The 26,698-nt window shown below is 48.1% G+C and overlaps 2 protein-coding genes across 4 annotated transcripts in view; one reads left to right on the top strand and one right to left on the bottom strand.

Annotated features, from left to right (window-relative positions):
• Window positions 1-3,369, bottom strand: part of LOC144762828 (uncharacterized) — a 111,772-nt gene extending 108,403 nt beyond the window's left edge. Inside the window, exon 1 of the mRNA XM_078648110.1 lies at window positions 3,314-3,369. The gene's annotated coding sequence lies outside the window, so the exon portion shown is untranslated. The remainder of the gene's footprint in view (window positions 1-3,313) is intronic.
• An 897-nt stretch (window positions 3,370-4,266) lies between these two features.
• Window positions 4,267-26,698, top strand: part of LCA5 (lebercilin LCA5) — a 271,514-nt gene continuing 249,082 nt past the window's right edge. For 2 of the 3 annotated variants that reach the window (XM_078648109.1, XM_078648107.1), the window contains exons 1-3: window positions 4,267-4,401; window positions 5,058-5,469; window positions 24,764-25,293. In XM_078648109.1, coding sequence (XP_078504235.1) covers window positions 5,091-5,469; window positions 24,764-25,293 — 909 coding nt within the window. In that variant the 5' untranslated portion in view covers window positions 4,267-4,401; window positions 5,058-5,090. Of the gene's footprint in view, window positions 4,517-5,057; window positions 5,470-24,763; window positions 25,294-26,698 lie in introns of all 3 variants that reach the window. The other variant, XM_078648108.1, reaches the window with a different exon arrangement.

Raw genomic sequence — 26,698 nt, 5'->3', positions numbered from 1 at the left:
TTGTCAGGTTTCTATCCTAAGAACGGAAGAGATGGCTCGGTTATTACACAGTCCTGTCAATCGTCACGCAATAGGTGTGACGCTCACGCATTTCAGTGCGGTGATCCGCATCACCGCACTGAAATGCATGGTCATGCATTTTGTCACCTGACAGGCGCGCCACCAGTGGCGCCTGTGCCCCGGCTCTCTGCTGCTCCGAGAGAGGTGCTGGTTGCTGAGCCGAGAGGTGCTGGTTGCTGAGCCCGAGTTCCCAAATAGTTAACCAGACCTCTCAGCTCTGTGGAGTGGCTGAGAGCAGCGCTACAATGTATCTGCCCTGGAAACAATGAATGCGGCGCCAGCGAGGCAGCGCGCGGCTTTAGAGACACTCACACACACAGGGGGGGCCCGGACTGCCCTCTCAGCAGTCGATACTGCAGCTGTCAATCACCGGCGTGGCAACATGGGGGCCGGGTTCAACAGTCCGGATGTGCCGGTGTAGAGTGCAGTCACGTGACGTCAGGAGGAACTATGCAGAAGCGGCGGGGGCATCTGAGAAAGTGCAGGCGAGACTCGAGTCGCTCTCATGCCATGGCTGGGCCACAAGAGGGGGCATGAATGAACTTGTGTAATGGGCGTATGGCAGCTGGCGCTCGCAAATTAGACTGCCGCGCTTTGTGTGATCCACGATAGACCCGACCCCACCGGCCTTCTTGTGAACTTGCAGCATTTCAGGTACAGTTATGGCAACATTATTTATAATTATGGCAGAGCTCGCATGCAGGCGGCGGCCGCAACTTAACAAATGTCCTCACGCACATGATTGTAGCCAGTGGGCTCGCTAATTGCCTTGCGCCAGTCCTGTAGTAGCCACAGCCCGCCCTAACAGCCCCCAGCACCACCATCCCCGTGTGTGGAGGACAGGCACTCTGTTAGGCCTCATCTGCCCTCCTGCCTCCAGTCACGTGTGGGCTCTTTGTACTCCAATCCCCTGCGAGTGGCGGCACACTGACTTGGGAGAGCCAGTCTGCCTTCAGCTGACACAAAGCATCTCAAGCACGCACCGGCCACTGCAGTTACTGTGACTTCACTGGGGCCTGGTAGCAACTCTAGAAAACAGCCTGCAGTGAAGCATGACACTCAAGGGCTGCACACACACTATTCCTATTGGTACACTGCAGAACGTGATTATCTACTGATTCAGCCTTCCCTGTCAGTCATTTCTAGTTTGGCACAGGTGAGTCAAGCAGCAATGAAGTTGAAGTAAGTTACCACCAGCCCCCGAGGCAAGTGTGTGTGTGTTAATAACACAAATTCCTGAAAGGCAGCGCGGGATCCGGAGGCTGCCTGCAGTCAGTGCGGGGCGGTCATGTTAGTTACTCTAACACACTTCTCAGGTGACACATGTGGATTAGACTGTGTGCAACCGTTCATGTTGTTGGGACCTCCCATTCCGGCACATGGCTGAACTCTGTGTACAATGGGCATAAAATGGATTGGAATACGGCCCGAGTAATTTACCTGTGGCTGAGATTATTTAAATCCGGCGGTACAGACATAACATCTCCCTCTATGGCCCCAGAACCTCGCAGAGCATTTCCTCTCACCGCCCACATTGTGGAAGTGCTTCTATGAGCCCCAGAATCCACCACAGCTCTTCTTTCTCTGGGGATCACATCCTGGCAGAATAGTTTATCTCTCTCCAAGAGACGATGACAGAGCTGCTCCTCTCACTGCCAGGCCAGGTCACTTTCAGGTGTGCTCCCAACTGTAGGGTTCTAGGCCTGGCTATTTCCATTGGAAAAGCACCAAGGCTGATTTGTAATTAGCTGGACTCTTTGTAGCGCGGGCAAGCAAGGATGGACTGGAACAAGGCCCCAGTAATTGCCAGTAGTTGAGATTAATTCAAGCATTCTCCACTCATCATCTTTTTGTTCTGCTCCGATACTGGCATTACCTCTCCCCTCAATGCCCCCACAACCTGGCAGAACTTCTCTTTTTTTTGCCCAGACACTGGCAGTGCTCCGCAGACAGCCAGGATGGATATATTTTTTTCAGGATGTGAAATTGAAATGTTAGAGGAAAGGAAATGCAAACTGTTATTTTGGTGAGCATTAAGAGACTCAAATATGAAGGCTAAGGGCATAAACATCATTTTGCTCTGGGAGCTGAACATTGTTACCATGCCTGAGCCCAGCTGTGAATTTGGTTTAATGAGAGCCTGTTCGAAAATATTTGTAGCAATGAGTTCTTGTTGAAATACTTACCAGGTCTGCCAAGAGGTGGAAGGGAACTGAATATAAGGGGAGTCTCATAAGGTAAAGGGAGAGGCGTGGTGGAGGGGAGACATCTGAATGATGGAAGGAAAGAGTCTGTTCCAAACACAGGGTAAGGTGGCGGAAACAGGATGGCAGAGGCTCTACGGAGGCTATTTGTAGGCTTGAGGGAAGTCCAGCATTGAGTTGTGGAGACCAGGCGCGCAACACCCATTGGACTCACCGGGCTTCAGCGCCCCCCCCCCGTCGTGTGTGGCAGCCGGAATGAGACCGATCCCGGGCACACACACAGCCACACCTGAACATTTCACGGGTCTTTAAAAGACCATTTGGATGTTAATTAGGCCTTGCTGTTGTTTCCCCCCTTGTTGGAGGCCCTGCAGCTCCACTCTGCCTACAGATTAAAGGTTCAGCCCCCCCCCAAAAAAAATTCTCAGCCCCCCCCCCCCCCCCCCCCCGAAATTTGGCTCTAGTTGCGCCTCTGGTGGAGACCATCTTGTTATTTACCTGATTGAACGGTACATACAATCAGGTTATAAGGGCACTAGATTAGTGTAGTGCCCTTCCATCCCAGGTGCTTTGCAGCCGTTTAAAGATCTTAGAGTTTTTCGTTGCTCTAATAGGTATAATTTCTGATATTTAGGTTTCCTTCGTCTTCATTGCTTGATTTTGCTTGCGAGAAAGTGTCACTCATAGTGGTTGAAATGTCACTCATAATTACACTGATATTATACAAATATCACACATAGCAATCTGAAACCTTGGCAGCTATGATTACATACAAACACTTGGTATCATTCACGTTATTGGAATAGTCAATACTCGATCAAAGACAGGGCCACCTACCGTCACGATGTTGAGAAAACATCGTGTCATTTAGGTAAGTACAATCACATACAGGCGCGCAACACCCATTGGACTCACCAGGCTTCAGCCAGAATGCCCCCCACCCCCTCCGTGTGTGGCAGCCCGGGATGAGACAGATCCCGGGCACACAAATGGCCGCACCCGAACGTTTCACAGGTCTTTAAAAGAATTTGAATGTTAATGGGCCTTACCTTCCATCTCCAAGCAACAGAAGATTTCAAACATCGGACTGCCTTGTGTCTCCTAGTGTGGGGCTGGAACCCGCCCCTCTTCTTCATTGGCTGGCTTCCTAAACGGAGGCAGGCCATTAGAGAAGAGGGGCGTCTGTCAGTTTAAGCGCCGTCATTTTGGGATTGGAGGTGCGTGTTTATTTCATGTTCTTTCACTCCTCTTCCCATTGGCTAGAATTTTCAGCCAATGGGAAGAGGAGAGAAAGAAAAAACACACCCCCCTCCTCCCAGTCGCAAAATGGCGGCGCGTTTGGTGTTCATGAGCCACGGGAGTTCAGATTTCAATGAACCTGGACCTGGTTGCAGCCCGTCTCCGCCCTCATGTTTACATTTTCCCTGGCTTGTTTTAGGTCTTGAGCCTTGAGTACGGTGTAGGGGTTAAGAGTTTATAAGTAGTTTACGTCCTTTGACGTGTATGTTACCAGCCTAATTTAAGACCTACGCCTCAACATTTACCCGCTCGGTGCAACCGGACAATAAGCCCCCTCGCGGTCAAATACTCAATCAATTTATTTATTTATGCATTTTTATATAGCTAGCGCGGACTTTACCCGAATGTGTCAGAGCGCTTCACAATAGGAATCAAGGGAAGAGTCTGTTCTAGTATTTATCCAGCAGAGCTCCTTCGTCACAGGCAGGTGCAGGCACTGACAGACACACGACTAAAAGCGTAGTCTGCAGAGCCGGCCCTCGAGCAGTTGTACAATACTTTCCGGGGGCACAGGAAGGCATTTCCTTATGCAGCAACAGGGACTGTCTCCCGGGGCAGCGGGGAGGCCTTTCCGGTGTGTAAGCAGTAGAGTGGTGGTTTCTATGGGGATGTGTGGGCCGTCTTTTTCTGGGCGGGTCGTTTTGTCTAACCAATCGGACGGCTTGTTGTAAAGTAAAGCCCCAAAGACCCTCCTTGTGCCTCCCCTTAGCCTGTCAATCTATTTAAAACCATCTTTATGATTACCTTCCCTTGTTTTACCGTATCGAAGTTGTTTGCAGTCAATAGGAAAGAAAAGGCAGTCGGATGTTTGAAATCTTCTGTCGCTTGGAGACGGAAGGTAAGGCTCATTTTCGCCTGCTTCCCGCTTGAGTCGGGAGGTTTGAGATGCAGGTACTTTCACGTATGTGATTGTACTTACCTAAATGAGATGATGTTTTCTCACCATCGTGACGGTAGGTCTTTGATCGCGTAATGACTATTCCAATAACGTGAATGATACCAAGTGTTTGTATGTAATAACCCGAGCCATCGCTTCCGTTCTTAGGATAGAAATTACATATTTTAAATGTTAAAATGTTAATTACATATGAAATTAGTGGGGACGAGATGCCCGACAGCAGTGGGGAGGGTACATTTGAACAAAAATCTTTAAAATTATACTACTGAAAAAAGCGTGTTTCTCCTGCAGCATCCCATTTTTAGATGCTTTTATCTCCACTTTTATCTCCATTGCTGCCAGGCAAACAAGCAGTGGCAAAGCCAATAACTTTGACGTTTGTACAGCATGCGCACATCCAATCACAATCCATACAAATAACAAACTTATTTGCTTTGCTAATGTGTTTTTCTGTCTACCCATAGTTGTGTTTAGGTGCGATGTAGAAAAGTTATTTAAATACTGGTTACGTTAATGTAGTAATGAGACTGATATGTGTCTGTGAGCATTTAAAATATTAAGCTTTATTTTTGTGTATTGCTTTTTTTAATTTCTAGAAAAATGCATTCTGAGAGTTGCTCACTACTAAAATGAGCTCCTATAGCCCACGCTCGGAACATGCAGACAACCAATCGCCTGATAAATATCGTCTGGCTAGCAAGAGCCCCTCCAGAAGAAAAGTTAACTCTAATATCAAGAAGAGTTCAAGAAGGCAACTCCGGAAGAGCAAGCTGAATGAAGAGAGCAGTCTAACTATGGGTGAGAGGGGAAGAACTAAAAGTCGGGACCGCGAACATGATAGAAACTCTGACACTGATAAGAACAGTGACTCCTACTATTCTGATGATTATGACAATACAACGTATGGCTCTGAGCGGTCCCCAACACCAAGCTCAAAGACGCAGTCCCCTATGCCTAGGAGAAAAGCTCAAAAAAGTATGAGGTCCAGCACGCCTCTGCATAGCCAGGGTAAGCAAGTCATTCTTAATGCATTCTGTCTTATGTTTGCCTCTGTCGCTGCTGCTTGTGCATTTTGTGAGGGAAGGGAGATCAATATAGTTGCATACTTAACATTTTGCAAATATATTTCCTGATACCTGTTTTGTTACACCAACTGTATTTAGTTTTTTGCATCATAAGTGGCTGATAACTTATTGTTTGGTATGTTATTGTTTCCTTAAGGGAATACACTAGTGTTGGGGTAGGAGTTTCTGACTTGAAAGATCCAGAAAAGAAGGTTGGGATGTTAACCTCTTGTACCGAAAGCAATAAGTCTTCAAGGCTTTTCTAAATGTGAGGGGATCTTCAGTGGTCTTAATGTGGTGCAGCAGGGGTTTCTGTGCCCCAAAAAACATGGCATAATCTTTATGGGGAGTTGATCCTGTATAAGCAATATATTTAAGGACTGGTGCTCACAAACCGGTAAAGAATGATCAAATGTAGTAATATGGCCATTCTGGGAGTAGGTTAAATGAATAGTACCTTGAATTTCCTCTACTTACCAACTGAAAGCCAGTGTAAGGATCTTAAAGTAAGAAAATGTGGTCCCTAGTCATGACTATTGAGAAGTAGACACGTAGAACACGTCTGCACTGGCTGGAATTGCTCATGAGAGATCTTTGCAGGCATCTATGAAAACTGATGGCCTATGGGTAGGTGAGATGAGATCACAGTAGACAATGCCCAGGTATTGCCTGGAAATCCTTGTATGCCCTGAGGTGCTTATAGCTTTTGGTGAACTAATATAAAACCATGGTCAGTTGAGACCAGCGATTCTGTAACTAGGCGTCAAGCTGTGTAACAAAAAAGTAACCTTTGTTTTGCTGTTGGATTTAAGAAAGTCACGACAAATTTATGAATCTGTAGCCTGAAGACAGGCCACTGATTTCAAATAATCTTCTTCATTATTCACTTTCTGAAACCTCTGTGTTTCACCTGCATTTTGCACATCCTAAGTGCAGGGTTGGGTGAATGCTGCGAGAGGATGGAGGCCAATATTAATACTTTAGCAATCCCACAAGTCAGAATTTACATGTGTCTGATTTTAGGTTATTTCCAGGCCTTTAACCCTGTCGAGTAAAAAAGGATAAAGAACAAACCAGAAGTTGGTTGTGCAAAGTTGCTCCAGCAATATATTCTTGTTAATGTTCCTGAATAGTACAAACGGATCTAACTAGATAAGTGCCCTGATTTCTCTTCACTGACCTTCATCCCTAGATTAACTAAAATGGACTCTGACACCTTGCTGGAGATCTTAGCCTTCTTGGCTTGGGTTCAAGATGTGTTCCCCCCCAAAAAAAATTAGCCAACTTTATAGTGGCACATAGTGATTAAGACCACACCTGCCTATGCTCTGGCGATTCTACGTGTTGCATCTCTCAGCTCGCTCAGTCATGGTCTCTTTCTGTGATTTGACCCACTGGGAGTGGGCAGGATTGGCCTCTGTTAGAGATATGTTTGAGGAGGGTTTTCTCATAGATTTCTTTGCCTTTTCTGAATGGTTTGGACTGTCTCAGGTTAAAACCTCACCTCTGAAAGTTACGGCATACGATCCAGCAGACCTGGCAGAACCCACATGCAGACCCCCCTGCCTACACAGCATTGCAAAGGCACCACACAACAGGGCATGGGAGGAAGTTGATTACTTGTCTATATACAGGTCTCCGGGTACATGCATGGGTATCCTTACATGGCCCTTAAACTTACCTGAGAGAGGGAGCTCCATATTGTCTTCAGTGAGGCAGGCCATGATGCGATGTCCCTCTTGGATTGTATGCAACACCCCATTTAAATGTATACTAACCTGTATTCTACATAGAGCATACCTTATTCCTTTTTTAGGGCTCGCCTGCTGATGCGCATAGCTGGCGAGCTATATTGTGGCTTAAACAGAGCTTATCCATCTCTGCGATTTGTTGCAGTGCCCGAGAAAAACAAGCTCAATGCGCAAGCGCATTGGCAAAAAGCGCGTGCACATCAAAGCCACCAGGCATCTCAAGCTTCCCCCAGCCGGCATTTCTCCTCCCCTAATTATTCACTGCACGGCCGGCGGCAACATCAAAGGCTGCTGCTCTCTTGACTCGCATTTCTCCTCCCTCATCCCCTTTCACTGCCCAGGCACGGCTACATTTGTTTGTTTCTTCGACACTTGTTTACCTTTCCATTTAACTCTCCTTGCCCCGCCGGGAAGCACGTTTAGCCTAACATTACTTAATTTTGACTGAAGTCTATCAATCTGATGTCAAACAATCATGACAAAGTAAAGAGCAGCAACTGAATAAACGAGCTTTACACGGTTGCACAAATACAAACAAAAACATATTTAGTTACTCCCAATTTTGGCAAGTAATGGGGTGTGGTACTAAGAGTTAAAGTTAGTTGCTCACTAGGGTATGCACCCACCACACAGCTCCACCGATGCAGCCACCACACAGCTCCACCGACACAGCTCCACCGATGCACCCACCACACAGCTCCACCGATGCACCCACCACACAGCTCCACCGATGCACCCACCACACAGCTCCACCGACACAGCTCCACCGATGCAGCCACCACACAGCTCCACCGATGCAGCCACCACACAGCTCCACCGACACAGCTTCACCAATGCACCCACCACACAGCTCCACCGAGGCACCCACCACACAGCTCCACCGAGGCACCCACCACACAGCTCCACCGAGGCACCCACCACACCGCTCCACCGATGCACCCACCACACCGCTCCACTGATGCAACCACCACACAGCTCCACTGATGCAACCACCACACAGCTCCACCGACACAGATCCACCGATGCACCCACCACACAGCTCCACCGATGCAGCCACCACACAGCTCCACTGACACAGCTCCACTGACACAGCTCCACCGATGCACCCACCACACAGCTCCACCGAGGCACCCACCATACAGCTCCACCGATGCACACAGCTCCACCGATGCACCCACCACACAGCTCCACCGAGGCACCCACCACACAGCTCCACCGAGGCACCCACCACACAGCTCCACCGAGGCACCCACCACACAGCTCCACCGAGGCACCCACCACACAGCTCCACCGAGGCACCCACCACACAGCTCCACCGAGGCACCCACCACACAGCTCCACAGATGCACCCACCACACAGCTCCACAGATGCACCCACCACACAGCTCCACAGATGCACCCACCACACAGCTCCACAGATGCACCCACCACCCAGCTCCACCGATGCACCCACCACACAGCTCCACCGACACAGCTCCACCGATGCACCCACCACACAGCTCCACAGAGGCACCCACCATACAGCTCCACCGAGGCACCCACCATACAGCTCCACCGAGGCACCCACCACACAGCTCCACAGATGCACCCACCACACAGCTCCACAGATGCACCCACCACCCAGCTCCACCGATGCACCAACCACACAGCTCCACCGACACAGCTCCACCGATGCACCCACCATACAGCTCCACAGAGGCACCCACCATACAGCTCCACAGAGGCACCCACCATACAGCTCCACAGAGGCACCCACCATACAGCTCCACAGAGGCACCCACCACACAGCTCCACAGAGGCACCCACCACACAGCTCCACAGAGGCACCCACCACACAGCTCCACCGATGCACCCACCACACAGCTCCACCGATGCACCCACCACACAGCTCCACCGATGCACCCACCACACAGCTCCACCGATGCACCCACCACACAGCTCCACCGATGCACCCACCACACAGCTCCACAGATGCACCCACCACACAGCTCCACAAATGCACCCACCACACAGCTCCACCGATGAACCCACCACACAGCTCCACCGACACAGCTCCACCGATGCACCCACCACACAGCTCCACCGATGCACCCACCATACAGCTCCACCGATGCACCCACCACATAGCTCCACCGATGCACCCACCACACAGCTCCACCGATGCACCCACCACACAGCTCCACCGATGCACCCACCACACAGCTCCACCGATGCACCCACCATACAGCTCCACCGATGCACCCACCATACAGCTCCACCGATGCACCCACCACACAGCTCCACCGATACACCCACCACACAGCTCCACCGATGCACCCACCACACAGCTCCACCGATGCACCCACCACACAGCTCCACCGATGCACCCACCACACAGCTCCACCGATGCACCCACCACACAGCTCCACCGATGCACCCACCACACAGCTCCACCGATGCACCCACCACACAGCTCCACCGATGCACCCACCACACAGCTCCACCGATGCACCCACCACACAGCTCCACCGATGCACCCACCACACAGCTCCACCGATGCACCCACCACACAGCTCCACCGATGCACCCACCACACAGCTCCGCAGATGCACCCACCACACAGCTCCGCAGATGCACCCACCACACAGCTCCGCAGATGCACCCACCACACAGCTCCGCAGATGCACCCACCACACAGCTCCGCCGAGGCACCCACCACACAGCTCCGCCGAGGCACCCACCACACAGTTCCACAGATGCACCCACCACACAGCTCCGCCGATGCACCCACCACACAGCTCCGCCGATGCACCCACCACACAGCTCCGCCGAGGCACCCACCACACAGCTCCGCCGAGGCACCCACCACACCGCTCCGCCGAGGCACCCACCAAACAGCTCCACCAATGCACCCACTAAGCTCCACCGATGCACACACCACTCAGCGCCACCACAGCCTCACTCAGCGCCACCACAGCATCACTCAGCACCACCACAGCATCACTCAGCACCACCACAGCATCACTCAGCGCAACCACAGCATCACTCAGCGCAACCACAGCATCACTCAGCGCAACCACAGCATCACTGGTTCAAATATGTTCTTTCAATGTTTCAAGCTTTATTACAAATCACAAAAAGATGTTAATATTTCACTTCTGTTCTTGGATTTTCATCACAATAAAAAACACTGAACATAATCTTCACAAAAGTTATTTATAAAAGTTTAAGCTATTGCCATTACAAATTAAATAAATTATTTAAGTATTAATTATTTAAAAAAATTAAAAGCCATTGTTATTTGTAATATCAATACATCTAAGTCACGTAAATACAAAACATGTTGCATTACCAATGCTATAGGTGTCACATTTGCGAAAGTTATAACTAGTGGCATTGTAAACGACAAAGCTATTAATTTAGCTATTTAAAAAAATAACACATACATAAAAAAAATTCATTTATAAGACCAATAGCTCGAACTTTACTAATGCGAGCCCTATTGCATTTCCAATGCTTGTTTTGTTTGTTGCATTTTCATCACAAAAGAATCAATAGCAAACAAAAAAAGAAGCTCCAGAAGAATAAAGCAATACCGCAGAAAAAAACAATCAAAGTATCAAGCAAACAGGCAGGTGGGAACCAGGTTGACAGCAGTAAAATATGCAGGTATCCCGGCACAGCGGGAGTCCTAGAATGGGTAATGGCAACTATTTGTCCAATGCCAAAACAAGGATCCCCCAATACAATCAGGGGACCGGGTCCAGTGCTGCTCCTCCAGGCTAAAGGTATATGGCTACTACCACCCCCTCCTTCAGACCTCTTATTAAAAAATATGACACATTCACATTAAGACTGGGCTTTTGTAGTCTAAAGGTAAAATTAGAGGGCAGCATGTGATCCGATCTCATCAAGAGCATGGGATGTTTACGATGATGAGGAAGGGGAAGCAGAAGGGGAAAGCACCACGTCCCTGATCCTCCCTTGACTGTCCAAACTCGGGCAAGCGGCCAATAGTGTCCCATGCGGGTAACAAAGAAACCCTCTGCAACACTCTAGCCTCCTCCATTCGCAATGCCCCGCTCTCACAGTCCACACATTCACTCAATTCTCTACCCCAGCAGCCCAGATCAGGGCCAGAGGCAGGCTTCTGACACATCGTCAGTTGTCTCTTGGCTAGTGTCGGAGCCAAATCAACAATTTAGTCAGATGCCTTCTGGGCAGTTATAAGCTCATGGAGGCCTAGTAAGCAAAGCTGTGGGGAGCCTTCAAATTGCCTAATATTGGCCCTCTGGAGCACCTGCATCATAGAAGACCAATACATGGTTAAGAACGGGCAGGACCATACTATATGGAAAAATCCTGCTTCCGGCACATGATCACGAGGGCAGTGCACTGGCACTCCAGGGAACATAGCATGTAAGCCCTGTGGGTGTAAGATATGTCCGGTGAAGGTAAAAAAAACTGAAGGGGTTTAAACCTAGTGTTCCGGAATACCTCATGGGAGGATGACAGTATCAACCTCCAAGCAAAGACGAAGAGTACAGGGTCTCAATCAGTTTCCCATCAGCATCCGAGGGAAGAGAGATTAATCTATGTGCCTCACAGCATCACACAATACTGCCCTGGTTCGACCTGAGATGAGAAATGATATCATAGACATTCATGCTTCAGGGGCTCAGAGAAACCCCTTGTGAGAAAGTACCATCTTTCTTGCATTGGTATGCCCCCACTTTTTGCTGAACTGCTGATGTGCTTTGACTGAGTGTGCCCTGGGCTCCTGCCAACCAGGTACCCAGGGCCTGTGTTCCTTCTCTAAAGCTGTGTTGAAACAAAACCCCATTGGCATCTCTGGCCACCTATCAGCCCCTAGTAAATGGTACCCTAGGTACTCATGGCATGGTGACCAGAGGAGACCCCTAAGGACTGCAGCACTTGTTGTGCCACCCTTAGGACCCCTGTACCCTGACACCCACACACTGTCTTTGCAGACTGAGTGTCTAAGTACAGAACTAAACAGAGAGTTGACATGGCACACATCCCTGTGTCCCATATGTAAGAGAGTAGGGTCTGCTATCCTATGGTCACCCCATTTTTTGCTTTTTGCTTCACTGGTTTTCGACTTAATGTGTGTTTGAGTTCCTTCCTTCCTCCTTGTGAGCAGACTGACGCAGTAGATTGCAGAGCCTTGGAGGACGCGAGTGAGAGGACGCGTTGGCAGGCAGTGCCACGGATTTGACCGTCTTCGGCCCCTCCGCCTCTCCCCTGGTGCGAGCGGCTTTTAGGCTGAGGACCTGCCTGTTCCCTGCCCCCCCCCCGTGTAGTGCGGTGCCGAGCGCGGGAGCGTGAGCGCAGGGGGCCGCCAGAGCTCGCAGTCTCCTCAGCAGCGGCGCCGGGCAAAAAAAACGGGAGCGGTCCAGTAGCGGCAGGAGCCTGCGAGGCTCTCGGCAGGCAGCCGGCTGGGGCCAGGGGAGCTCCTGGACAGCTCGGGGACAGTCCGGAAAGCGGCGGGGGGATTGTAGTGAGGCTCCCCCACAGCGGCAGGAGCATTCCAGAAGCCGGGGTACCACTCAGCAGCTCAGCCCAGGAACAACCAGCTGAAAAAATAATAGATGATTGCTAATGTCTCTCGAACCTCAAACTCAGGTTTGTCCAACATCCAGAATCTTTCCTTGACTCCAGACCGTGTTTTGCTGCCGGCTGCCAGTGCCAGTGGTCAGTTGAGTTGTGCTGTGCGAGCAAGAAGCAAGGAGTTCGGCCGTGCCGCTCCACCGATCCAGCTTTCCAGCGCCTCGCCGCGACCGCATCAGAAGCTACAGGAGAGGCGGCTCAGTGAGAGAGAGGAGAGTGGAAATTGCTGATCGCCTAAGCCTCCACTGCTTGACCCCGACGGCTGGTGTTCCTGGAACCTGCAGTTGTCTGGTTGCTTGTTAATTCAAAATGTACAATTAACTTTATGTGGCTGTGGGGTTGCTAATCAGACCCACAGCCCTGCTGTTCTCTCTCTAAATTTCACACCATGTACTTTAGGTACATCACCAATTGGGATTTGGGTCACTCTTAGGAGTCCCTGTACAGCTTACCATAGGTACCCAGGGAATAGGTGCACCCAAGGCCTACCAGGGGCTGCAGCATATATTTTGCCACCCCTGGCTGTTACTTCCATTAATCCCGGTTAAAGTTAACCAGAGCCTCAGCATCACAAAATGGATGCTGCTGCCACAGACACAAGTCTGACCTCCTGCTGCTGGGAGCCCTTCCAGCGAGGGAGGCTTGGACAATAGGTTTCCTGTCACAGGGAGGTGAATGGAAGGAATGTGTCAAAAACCTAGGAGTCTGGGTACACTCTGCCCTAAGATTTACTCACCATCCTAAAAAAGTGGCAGCCACCTGCTTCGGCATTTTAAGGAACCTTAGACCCATCCTAGGATTCTTTGACCACCAAACCCGTCAGATGATAGTCCAAGCTGCCATCCTCTCAAGACTGGACTAAGCCAGCTCTCTCCTACTAGGAGCTAACGTGGCAGAAAAAGCTAGACTCCAGCGTGGCAGAAAAAGCTAGACTCCAGCGAGTCCAGAACGCCGCCGCCAGGGCTCTGGTAGGTCTCCCTCGCCACACCTCTGTGGCTAGCATCTATATCAAACTCCACTGGCTCCCCATGGAGAAAAGGATTCACTTTAAAACGCTATGCCTAGCCTTCAAAATCCTAAAAACTGCTTCCCCCCCCCCCCATGCTCTGCCCACTCTTGTCAACCTACGTCCCCCGACGCGCCCTACGCTCAGAAGGACAAAACCTAGCAACGGTACCTCGCATCAAACTAGCCAGGATGGGTGGCCGCTCCTTCCAATATTTAGCCGCCAAACTCTGGAATGGCCTCCCACACCAGATCCGAGGGATACAAGATCTGTTGACCTTCAGGAAAGCAATCAAAACACACCTCTTCTGTCAACAATAAGCTTCCTTCTTTCCCTCCCTGACCCTTTCCCCTTTCCTCTTTCATACAGTAAGCGCCGGGACGCCCCTTCGCTGGGGCAGCCGTGCGCTATACAAGCACATATAACATAACATAACATAACAGACAGGAGATAGTGGATTGGGGCAGGGAGGGCTGAATGAAACTAGACACTGCCTGGGGCACACAAGGTGTCCCATGCATAGGCCAGTTGAAACCGGTGCTGGGGCACTCCAGCCCCAGCTCTGGCGCGAAACTGGACAAAGGGAAAGGGGTGTAACCACCCCCTTCCTGGGTCCCACCCATAGGAGGGACCTAGCAGGTAATCCAGCCCCTTGATTTGGAATAAAGGTAGGAGCTGTGTCCATAGACTTTAGATAATCCTGACTGAAACTCTGATACGAAACTCTGGACCCTTCGATATCCTACTCGACGTAGAAGACTGAAGAATCTCCCTTGTGGTCAAGGAGTGACCACCCTGTGCAAGCAGGCACCATCAAGCGCTCAACGGTTTGCTTTGTTGTTGCTCCCGCCGGAGCTCGAACGACAGAGTGCTGCCATTTAAGAGTATATGGTGCTGGGAGGTCGTCATTACGAACTCCACAGCACCATGATGGCTTCACTGAAGACTGAGAAGCTTGGTATCAAACTGCTCCGCACATTAAACCCACACGGATGCCAGTTTGAGGTTTAATGTAAAATGCACCAGAGGGCATCTTAGAGATGCCCCCTGAAACCTAACCTACAATCCACGTCTGGACTGAGTGGCTGCCAAGGCTGCCACACAGCAGACATGTTGCTGGACCCCTGGGTGGAGAGCCCCTTGCTCTCCTGGGCCTGCAACAATGCACATCCTGGGCGAGGTGCTAGGTCTCCTCCCCCAGGATGGGCAGGGGGAAGCCTCAAAGGCATGCCGCCTCTGTGAGCTTCTCCAGACCATTTGCTGTACTCAGCAACTGGCCCCCACCAGTTCTAACCCCCACTCTGGAGGGAAGACTGGCGGGAAACCCTACGTCAGGAAGGGGGGTGTGCCAGCCTGTGCCAACCCCACCCCTCAGGTGGGAAAGGCGAGGTGAAGCACGACCCCAGGCTCCGGCCATCTTGAAGATGGGGAGCCCTGCCCAATCACAGCTAGGCTCCTGCCCCCCTCCCACAGGAGAGGAGCAGGCTAGCTGGTGTACCCACCCCAGGACAGGGACCTATTGGTCCATGCCCTCGCCCTACCTGTAATGCCCCTAACTTTAGTATTTAGGGGCACCCTGAACCTTCCTTCCTCAGATCCCGATAAGAAAAGAAGAGAGAAGATCAAGAAGAAGAAGATCCGCTGTGCAGCTGCTAACGGGACGACACCCACTGACTTGTCCCCAGCCCTACCGGCCTGTCGATCCTGGGACCTGCTCCTGCTTAAACCCGGCGTCTCCTGCGGACAGCTACCTTGGGACACCCGGAGGACCTGCACGCTTTGACCCTCTTAAAGACTGGAACTCCCATAAGCAGAGGCTCTGCTTCCACAACCACCCCCCTGGTGCCAGCCAGGAAGCTCAAGACCTGCCCACTCTGCACCCGACGAGCCCGGCCCGTGCCTAAGTGATCCAAGACCACAAGGACGTCCCCCCGGCGACTGGGACCCGAAGTCCAGTGCCCAAAGGCCCTACTTGACGACCCAGACAACGCCAGCAGCCTCAAGGACCAGAGACCCCCTCCCCCACCTCCCCCAACTGAGGGTAAGATTCCCGACACCAAAAGACACCCCTGCACCCGGATCCCTGCAGACCCCTGTGCCTGCCTTTGGGGTACCTACCTCTTCTCCAAGATCCCAACTTATCTCTCGAAGTGGTGGTCGCACCTGAGGAATCATCGTCCCCAAGTCTGCAGTCTTTGTTTCCTTTTTACTTTGCCCATTGAATAACATTGAACGCCCGAGCGCTCAAGAGCACCCTGCAACCCGCCGCCCGAGTGCCTCTGGCTGTGCAACCTTTGTCCTATCCTACTTTCCCCTTTGCCCTATCCTACTTCCCCATTTGCCCTGAGCAAGTGACCAGGAGCCCAGCTCTCACAGCCGCGTGGCCTGCTAGCCAGCAGCCACCAACCGGAGGCCTCCTGCCCCTCTTTGAATAACATTGGGCCTAACTACCTCTGCACCGGGCTGCCCCTGTGCCGCTGAGGGTGAACCAACTGTACCTACCTGACCCTGGGGGACCCCTGAGTCTATGCCCAGAACCCTACCGTCATCAGTTGAGTACTCACCTGGAAACCGGTAACTAACCTGCCATTGGATAACATTGACTGGTTTGACTCGAAAAATCTTCTAAGTGTGAAGTTTTGAAAACTTAAAATATTCTCATAAAATCAACCGAATTCCGAAATACTCACCTGTGATCAGGAGAGAAGCCAGTACTGCATCTTGTAGCACAGTACTGAACCGCAAAAGTAATCCTAGCCGGGTTTACTAGTAACTTGAATTTTCTCCACAGGAATCCATTGTGTGCTTTTATGTTAAATTTCTAGTAATTGTCTACTTTTGAAAACTTGAAATTTTCTTTAAAAATCATACCAAATACTGAAACGTAATCAACTGTTTTAAGTTTAGACCCCCAGTGCTGGACCAAGGAGCGCAGTACTGGATTACAAAAGTAACGAGATTGTACTTTAACTACAACCTGAAGCTTCTCCCTTTGGATAACAGTGCCAGATTTTCATTGAAAAGTGTCTACGTGTGAACTTTTAAAATAGCTTTATATTCCTTAAAAATCACTGCAATAACTAAAACGTTTTTACTAAACTGTTTTCAGCTCAGATCCTAGGACTGAATCTAGGATTCAGTCCTGGAACTACCAGAGTAATCAACAAAGTAATCAGCTGTACTTAAATAAAAAAAAAACATTGAGCTCAATGCAAAATTGTGTTTAGAATTGTTGCCTACTGCAACCCCTGTACCTATTGTGTTTACGAAGTTTATTGCCTTTCTGCAAAGTACTCATCGGAGACCTCTCAGATTGAGAACAGTATACTTTGATACCTGTTGGTTCTAAAATTAAAACCGGTATATATTTGATATAAAAACAATTGGCCTGGAGTTCTGTCTTTGAGTGTGTGAAAGCTTTTGCTGACTGGGTGTGTACAACAAATGATTTACACTGTCCTCTGGTACTGCCTTACTGCTCGACCAAGCTACCACTTTGGAGAGTAAGGTCAGTTCTGACTTTAACCTCTGTTATACCACTGGGGTTGGTGGACTCTATACACACTGTACCTTATCTTGGTCCAGTGTGTATAGAGCCACTTTCTCACACCCCTCTTCCACCAGTTATGGATCAGACCCATTAAAGCCCTGTGTAGCAGGAAATGCCTTCCTGGATATCTTGGAACTCTCTGAGTTCTGTAAAAGCACATAGCTCGCCCTCCACGAACAAATCTGCCAGAAAAATGTTTAACACTAGCATCAGGCCAAACTGCCAACCAACCCAGCTGCCCGGGAGTTGCCAATAACAGGCCATCAACAGGAGGAGTTCACCAGAGTATGGAGCCCTAGAATGTGTCCTCTGCAGTGCCCTAGGCCATATGTAGTGCTCTGTACGAATGAGGATCTTATCCCTATGAGTCAATGAGACAGGAGTAGGGTACATTAATTTGCGAGTTAGGAGAGGCCTATCGGGCATCCTACACTCACGGGCACCTGCTGCCTCCCAGAGTTCTGTCCACCAGCAAGCAACCCTCTGCAACTGAGCAGCTAGGTAGTACAATTCGAAATGGAGTGCAGCCAGCCCTCCCTCATCCACCAGCAATTGCTTACGTCAGAGGGTTACTGTGTGTCGCAACATGCCCCAATACATTGTGAGAAGCATACTATCCTGTTCCTGGAAGTAGGACCCACGGGGCTCAATTTGAAGCGCCGCAAAGAGGTATAGGAGGTGCAGCAATAAATCCATCTTAGGAATAGCAATCTGCCTGTGAAGCGAAATCGGTAGGGTGCTCCAAAAGGATATCCAACTCCACGCAACAGACAGGGCCCTGAAAAAATTGCCTTCCTGAAGTAGCCCGAGAGTTCTAAATACCTCCACCTCCAGATAATGGAAGGATTGATGCTGAGCTGTGGCATATACAAGAGTAGATCATCTGCATTGAAATAAAGAGATACATATGGTCCCCCAACAGCTGCAAATCCCGGTAATATCCCCTGCTCTGCACAGTCAACTCAAAAGACTTGATCGCTAACACGAAGAGAAGGGGGGAAGAGGGGGAAACCTTGCCAAGTACTACGTTCCACACTACACATTTCAAAAATCATTGGGCCGGTATGAACTCTAGCCAGCGGTAGGAAGAACAAGAGTTCAGTCCATCTGACAAAAGGCACGCAGAACCTCATCCCCAGAAGAACAGCATATGAAAGTCCCATCATAAGGAGTTAAATGCTTTCCGTATGTCCACCGCCATGACCAGAGTATCAGGCGGTAATGTTGCTTGGCAGTTGAGGGCTTGGCTAAGATGACCGATATAAGGTAGGATGTTGGGAGTAGGGATAAAACCGGATTGATCAGGATGCACAAGTGTAGTCATATGTGGCAACATCCTGTTGGCCAATATTCTGCTCATATTATGTAATTCATATTGAGCATGAATAGGGGCTGGTAAGAGTCCACCAATAGCTGATCTTTGCCTTTCTTAGGGAGCAATACTATTAAGGCTTCCCGCAAGAAAGATGGAAGTACGCCAGTGCGTCTCGCCTCATTGAAGACTGCCACCTGCCTTAGGGCAAGGATCACCGAAAAGGCAGGGTAGAATTCCATGGGCAGGCCATCCGTACCGGGTACCTTGCCCCTGGCCAACTCATTAATGACTCTCTGGGCCTCCTACACCGTGATCTCCGCTTCCAGCTGTTCAGCCACCACTGGGTCAAACAGCGGGGGACAGGAATCTGCAATATAATTCAGCAATACCTTTGCATCAATCTCTGCACCCGCCTTTTATTTGTATTGCAATATATGATTTTGCTGAAAACAATAAAAACGGTTGTGAAAGAAAAGTAGCACATAGTGGGAATAGAGATGGATCTGATAGGTTGGTGTAAAAATAAACTGTCCTGGATCAGTAAGATACAGGAAACATGTTTCAGCCTAGGGTAATAAGTGCTCTGTTTAAAGTCAACATTTTTCTATCAGTGAACAAGAAAAGCAGAAGTTTACGTTATGTATAGTTTATTCAATAAATGTACATCTGTTTTACTTGACATGCACTCCCTTGTATTGACCCTTCTCCATCTATATGTATTTTCCATAAATCTCTTAATCCAGTTTGTACATGAACTCCAAATCCATTACTATACCCATTCACGCCCCTAGGGGAGAAAGGAGGCCGGGTTTATCCTGTAAAATAAGGTGGTTAAGAAGTTGTAATCCAATTAAACTCACACAGCTCTGAAATAACTTGATTATCACTAAGAAATATATTACACCATATATACCACAGCCTCAATGGTCTTTTCAGTGTGAAACTTTCAAATAACCAAACCACAGAACACTGTTGTCTGTGATTTAGTCTCCTCATGAAGCACCCCATCTAACCCCTTCAGTTTGACAACTGGATGCCAAGTGTACCATTCTGAGAATCTCTTTCTGCTCAATGTTATCCTCTGTTCTAGGAACGTTCTGGTTTAACATCCATCAGCATACTTTGTTACGCCTAATTTAAACTGCTTTGCAGCCTAAGGGAGTACTAACATAAAATGATTTCTTGCAAATCTCTGATCTATTCCTTCCTCCTAAGCTTAATGCAAAAGAAGCTGTTCAGCAGCCACTTCATCTCCAGTTTCCATAATTTCTATTGCACTGAATAATCTTTCCCCAAAACCATGCTATTCCAGGCTTTGGTATGTATAACTGTCTACATTCTTTGACTCCGTCGCTCAGCTTCATTGTGAGCACCAGGACTCTGTTCAGCTTTCTGGACAAAAGGTGCAGGGAAATATAACTTGCTCTTTGACCCCTTGAGCAGTCTGAGCCCTGCGGGGTGTTATTTTCCAAAAACTTCCATGGAAGTCTCTCTTCTCGCCATCTGACTTCTGCACAATGCCATCAATGGAGCACGTAGACTGAGCCACCATAGGCATGCCCTACTTGGTACCTAGCTTGCTCCACCCTCATTAGTGCCCGTTTGAATTTTAGAGTAGTAGTTGTTGGAATTTTAGATCCAGGAGGGCCAGATCCATGGCAGAGTTATATGATAAGTACTGATTATGTACGTTATTTAATTTATATTCATTGTTTGATAATGTCTCTGGACCTATATCAGGCTCTCCTAGGTTAGTAACATTTAATGGGACTAAAACTACCAGAGAAGTGGCCGCTAATAACTTAATTATTGGGGGGAACATTTATAAAGCAAATAGACTGGAGTATTGAACAACAGCAAGAGGGTATTAAGTATGCGGGAAGAAATGGCGCTCAAACAGTATTAGCGTACATATCAAAATTGAAAAACAAACGGCAGTAACTGGTGCAAGCAGGGAGGGGAGACCCCACACAAACCCCTCAATTTAAAATGTAAAGAATTACACTTAAGATTAATGCAACAAAATCCCGCGCACACAGATTTAAGTATCAACAAGTAAAGTACTCATATATGTATTTTACGAAAACAACAATCCAACGTCGATTCTTTAAATTTTGATGTGTCACTCCTTTTATTAGATGGTCACACCAATAGAAATTGACAGCCAGCCGACACGTGTTTCGTTATAGGTCAATACAATCACAGACACTATAACTCTTCAGGGCTCAATGGCTGAATCTTTATCTTTTAGGGCCCAAGTCCGGTGATAATTCCAACCCGGCAGGGTAATCAATTTTTTGACGAAGACGACAAATTGATGCCGTAAGTATCCAATCGCCCTTTATATAGAGGACGCCCAGGTACTGCAGGTCAGTGCCATCCAAAAAATAATTGTATAGATGTCCAAATCCTGTATTACGACAAATTTCGTGACAGAACACCACATGGGTACGTGTGGTTTCCAGATTCTTGGTACAATCACCCTCGTTGTAACAGGCGTCCCCGACCCGGAAGTCACGAAATTTGTATATGAGTACTTTACTTGTTGATACTTAAATCTGTGTGCGCGGGATTTTGTTACATTAGACTGGAGTATTGTTTCTTGATATAGGATTTGAGATGGTTTGGTTTAAGTGAAACAAAGACTGTCAGGTTTTTCACAATACTACTACTGAAACAGCCGAAGACAGTAATGGGTTAATGGTGATTAATGGTGATTAATAGTTGATGTAGCTCTTGATGCACTAAGAGGGCTCGAAGGTTCTTTTGAGTAATGTAGTTTCTTAAGATGGGAACACAGAGAATAATAATGCTTAATTGCTTCAAATTAACTAGTGGCTGTGACATCCTGGTTGGAAGGTGAAGGTTTGTTTTATGAGTTTTGTAGGAAGCATGGTGAGTAGTGTTTGCAGTTCAGAGGTGTCCTCCAATAATATTGTGGCAAAGCTGCAGGTCCACTAAAGAAAGAGGTGGTGCAGAAGGGTGTGAGCATATGTAGAACCACCAAGCAGATGCATGCCATTCTCTTAGGTTTTCCTACCTAGGAATAAGAAATAGTATCATGCTGTTGGAAATAACATGGGTCCTAATGCTCTTGACAATACCAACTGGTTTTAGATAGTGTTTTATTCTCTCAGGAATCAACATTTAGGGCATGGTCACCAGAACTGAGAGTGAGAGAACCACCATGCAAGATTTTCTGGTGTTGGTCATGATCGGGAGTGGAGCAGATCTGGAACTGAGTGACCTGCTTATTGATTTTTGTGGTCCAACAACAGGCATCACACATGTACATACATCAGTTATGGGCAGACTGCGAGGCATGGATGTTCCAGTCCAAAACCAGTTAAGCAACATTGCACATTGCAGCTACTAATGGTTCCCAGATTGAGCGATACTGAAGAACCTTGGGCTGGGTGACGTGTGGCAAACGGGAATTAGTTGCTGCCTTTGGCGCTGTCGGTTCTCATGTCTGTGTATGGCATGCCAGGGGTGGGGGAGGAAGGGATGGGGGAGGGAAAGGGGGAGGCAGGGTCAGGGTATGACCAGTGTAAACTTCTCCCCAACTCAGTTCTCTGTCTCTCCCCAGTGCTTTCATTCCACCCACAGCTTCACTCAGCCGTGATATCCACCTTTCCCAGCTAGTGTTGTGTTCCCTGGTTACCTGCAAGGGGTTTGAGAACAGAGGGCGATTCAGCGATCTATCCGCTATGTCCTGTGGGTGTTCCCGCTGCACAATGTGTCACTGCAGGTGTTTTATCAGGGCCTGTGGTAAGTGTCTGAGGTTCATCATCTGATTGCCAGATGTTGCGGAGATCCCATGCTGCTGCCATCGGTTGTTTGCGGAGTCCTTGGGTGTCCTCGTGGTGTAAGGCAACGCTTTCCGCCTGTGCCCAGTTTGTCAACAAGCGGAGCCACCCTGTCAAAGGTGGGGACTATGACGAGATCTTGCCCCTCATATGTATAAGACCTGTCTGGCTACTACTTTCTCTGGACCTTGCAAATTAGACTGTGTAGGGGTCAGAGATATGTGCCGCTGGCATATTAAAGATGCAATAGCTCAAAGAACATGGGGGGAGGTCTGGAGGGGGTGGGGGGCTGAGGTGTACTTGGAGAGGAATTTTAGAGACCCAGTGGTATTTTTTGCAACTTGATATCACCATTACGTTTAGAGTTGCATTTTCCCTATGACTTCGCACAGACTGGTACATGCATGCCTCACAAACGGTCCCCCACAGTCTAGCATCAAGTGGCAACATGCCCTCTCTTAAACAGCAAAACAAAAGATAATCTTTAGTAGAGCAATGGCATACTCTGCTAAGATGGTGTGGTCCTTGGAGACTCGTATATGTGAGTGATAATTGCATTTTTTCTGACCTATTAATACCTTGATTACAGTTATCTGTGCGCCCTTCTATAATGTAAGCGGAGCTAACCGTAAAACAGTGTCAAAAATAATGTATTGTGAAAGGTAAACCAAAATAAACAAATTGCCTTTTGTCTACAGTTCTGAAAACAAAAAACTAATACATTTACATTATATTATGAACAGAAAAACAATTCATTTGGTCAAGGCTAAGACAGATGCCCCCCATGCCTGCCTGCCTGTTCTCTGCTGTACTTGGGCTCTTTGGTATAAGTTTCCAGTATCTAATTTGGAAAAGAATGAGTGCCGTTGTCCAAAGCTCTGCTCATAAACCCGCGACCAGCGCCGTTGAATAACGGCATGCCGAATAACAAGGCTGTGTAGTCTTGCATCTGCCTCATGCCTGTTCCAGCTACCACCAGACTCCCTGCCTTTTTATCTCACATCCAGGTTCCTGCTTTCTCTCTTTGTGATGGCTTTTCCATCTTTCTCTCCCTCCGACGCTGCATTTTATTTTGGGTTTTTTCAATGTAAAATAAAATTTCTGATTTAAACAGTCTGAAGCTCTCCTTTAGCCTCGTCCCTTTCCCTGTACTCCTACTAATTTCATTCACTGAAACGTTTGTATTTTTTTCTGAAATTAACTTAGAGGCTGTGATTAATTTTAAACTTCTACAAAGCTATCTTCTCAAGATTACATTTTCAGATTCAGTAGCTAGGAAGAAGTAAAGTTCTGGGACACTAAATTTTGGGAGTGATTAAAAAGGGTTTGGGATGATCTCTGCTCCAACACAGGACATTTGGGGTTGGAGAGAAGCTGGATGTTAACTAAATTCTATAGGCATAGCCTTGTGATTGTTTTCTACTTTTACTTTGAATCAGCGTAAATGCAACTATAACGAGAGAAAATAAATGTAACCATAATTAGTGAACAACGAAGGTTGTTGAAAACATTTTCAAAACAGAATTAATTCTTTTGATCCCCCAAAATTCCAGTCGTCGCATACTTCCACCTTGTTGTGTGCTCCCTCAAGATTTCTTGACTCGGCTAAATAAAATGTCTTGACATTTCGGGTACAAGTCTTCATTACTGCACCAATGATATAGCCAAGAACTGTTACTTTAAAACATAGCATCCCGCTAGAGTGCTCTGTTTATTTCCAACATCAGGTTGTGGCATGGACTGATCCTTTCCAATATCAACCACGATAACTTCTACTTTGAGGGCCTTCCAGGAACGTCAAGTAGCCTGTCTTGAACGTGTTCAAAACTCAACACTGGTCTAGCTCCAGCAAAAGACTGTTGACTGACTACAGGCAGGTAATGGCCAATGTAGAATCCTAACCCTGATACGTACATGTCTCAATGCACTGGCACCTAACTTACACTAATAAAAGATTGTGTGATCCAAATATATTTCTTTAGTGGAGTAAAGGTGTTCAGGGTTAGGTCCCAAGTTTTGGAATTCTCTCCTGCTCCCATTGTGGGAGAATAACGCACTTTTCTACCAGAAGACCTAAAGAGCTGGCTTTACTGTTAAATGCATGTGTCTTTCTGGCTCTCTCTCTCAAGCTACAGTTCAATATGTAGTGTGCACCCTATCAGAAAATAATATGAATGTGTTTACTGCTCTTGAACAGGCATGAGGAAAGTCAACTCGAAGCAGCCTCTAAGTAAAAGAGGAGCTCGTTGGGGATTTCGCTCACAGAGTCTCAACAAGGACCCTCCGCCCAAAGACATTGATCTTGTTACAAAGAGAGTGTTGTCTGCGCGACTGCTGAAAATCAATGAGCTGCGAAATGAGCTGACGGAGTTGCAGATCCGACTGGAGGAACAGCAGAAGGAAAACAAAGCATTGAGGAGAATGCAGTTTCGGCAAGAGAAAGCCCTTAATAAGTTTGAAGACACTGAAAGCGAGATCTCTCAGCTCATATCCCGGCACAATAATGAGCTTCGAGCCATACGGGAGCGTCTGCGCAAAGCCCTGGAACAGGAACGCACCACAGAACGCAAATTGAAGGAAACTGAGGAAGAGCTATACCGTACAAGCAGCTCTTTACAGAAACTGAAAAAGCTATCTGAAGACAGGCACCTTGGTGAACGTGAGGCACTTTCTCAGAAACTGCTCCTGGCAGAGGGCAGACTGGATGACCGCGAACGGAAAGTGAAGGTAATTATTTTTATTTATACAGTTTCATTATTTTTACGTAATATTGTGCAAAAGTGCACCAAATAGAAAGTGGATCTTGGGGCTATATTAAGAAATTATCTAAATGTGACAAGATGAGTCCTCCAATTCTGGAGAAAATCTCTTTGAAGACAAAGAAAGATGTGAAGCATTATGAGAAGCTCAATAATCTAAATATGTAACTGCTTCAAAAAGAGGTATATGAATTATTTAGTTCCGTTTTTGCATGATGATAAAGGGAATGAACACTGTGCAGGTGAGAAGACAACACTTGGTGTAAGATGTCAATGAGTGAGACCAGAGGGGAGAGAATAAGGTGGAGAGGAAAGTTCAGGTTAAAATACCTTTGTGTGTACAATTTTGGAAATGTAAGCGGTCTCCTAATACAGGTTATTTAGACTGAGACCTTGCATCAAACCCCAAAGACTCAATGGGCCTAGTTGCCGTTCAAAAAGATTTTGTCCTGTGCTCCTTTCCAAGACTGACGTTTTCATCCAGTAGTCTTAAATTCAAGCATGCATTAGTAACTATGTACTGATTGTAAGAAAAACATAATTATCTAACTCTAACCTTCCTAAAAAAAAATGTAGGTCTCGCCTACGCAGCTCTTGCGTTGTCTCTTGGAGGCATGTGGTATTCAGGATATTGGCATTTGGCAACAACCATCTTTCCAATTGGCTCCTTTACCTGTCCTTTGTAAATTGCTCCTTTTCATTGGACAATATGGTCACTGGTCCCTCCTCCTTTTTTTTTTTTTTTTTTTTTGGTCTCGCCTATTCCATTCCGCAAGGAATGAATATGCGAGTCTAATGCAGCTAAACCACTACTTAAACCCAAGGCTCTCAAAAGGCTCTCCAAAAGCGGATTTTCAACAGTTCACGAGAATCACGTGACCACAAGATCCTAGTACACGAGTTCGCATTCCATCATCAAAGGCAGCCCAGCCTCCCTCACACAAGCTTCTCCCAGCAGGCAGCCCACCCCCCTCCCTCTCCATATGGTCGCTCGAGTTGCCCACCCCCTCCCTCTCCAGCGCCTGCCTTCTCTCTGCCCACGCATCGCAACTTGGCTTCACGGCCGCCAGGCCGTGCAAATCACTTCATCTCAATGTGCTTGTTCATCTATGTACACTGAATTGTGGCTTCATTCATACTAGTCATGCCTTACTCCCCAGTTACGAGAGTAATTCACCCAAACTTTACTCTTCACGGGCGCAGGCCGTGACTCGCATTTCAGCCCAGCCTCCCTTACACAAGCTTCTCCCAGCAGGCAGCCCACCCCCCTCCCTCTCCATATGGTCGCTCGAGTTGCCCACCCCCTCTCTCTCCAGCGCCTTCCTTCTCTCTGGCAACGCATCGCAACTTGGCTTCACGGCCGCCAGGCCGTG

The sequence above is a fragment of the Lissotriton helveticus genome, chromosome 6, assembly GCF_964261635.1.
Source record: "Lissotriton helveticus chromosome 6, aLisHel1.1, whole genome shotgun sequence".
In the NCBI taxonomy this organism is placed as follows: domain Eukaryota; kingdom Metazoa; phylum Chordata; class Amphibia; order Caudata; family Salamandridae; genus Lissotriton; species Lissotriton helveticus.
This window is presented reverse-complemented; position numbering and strand designations above follow the sequence as displayed.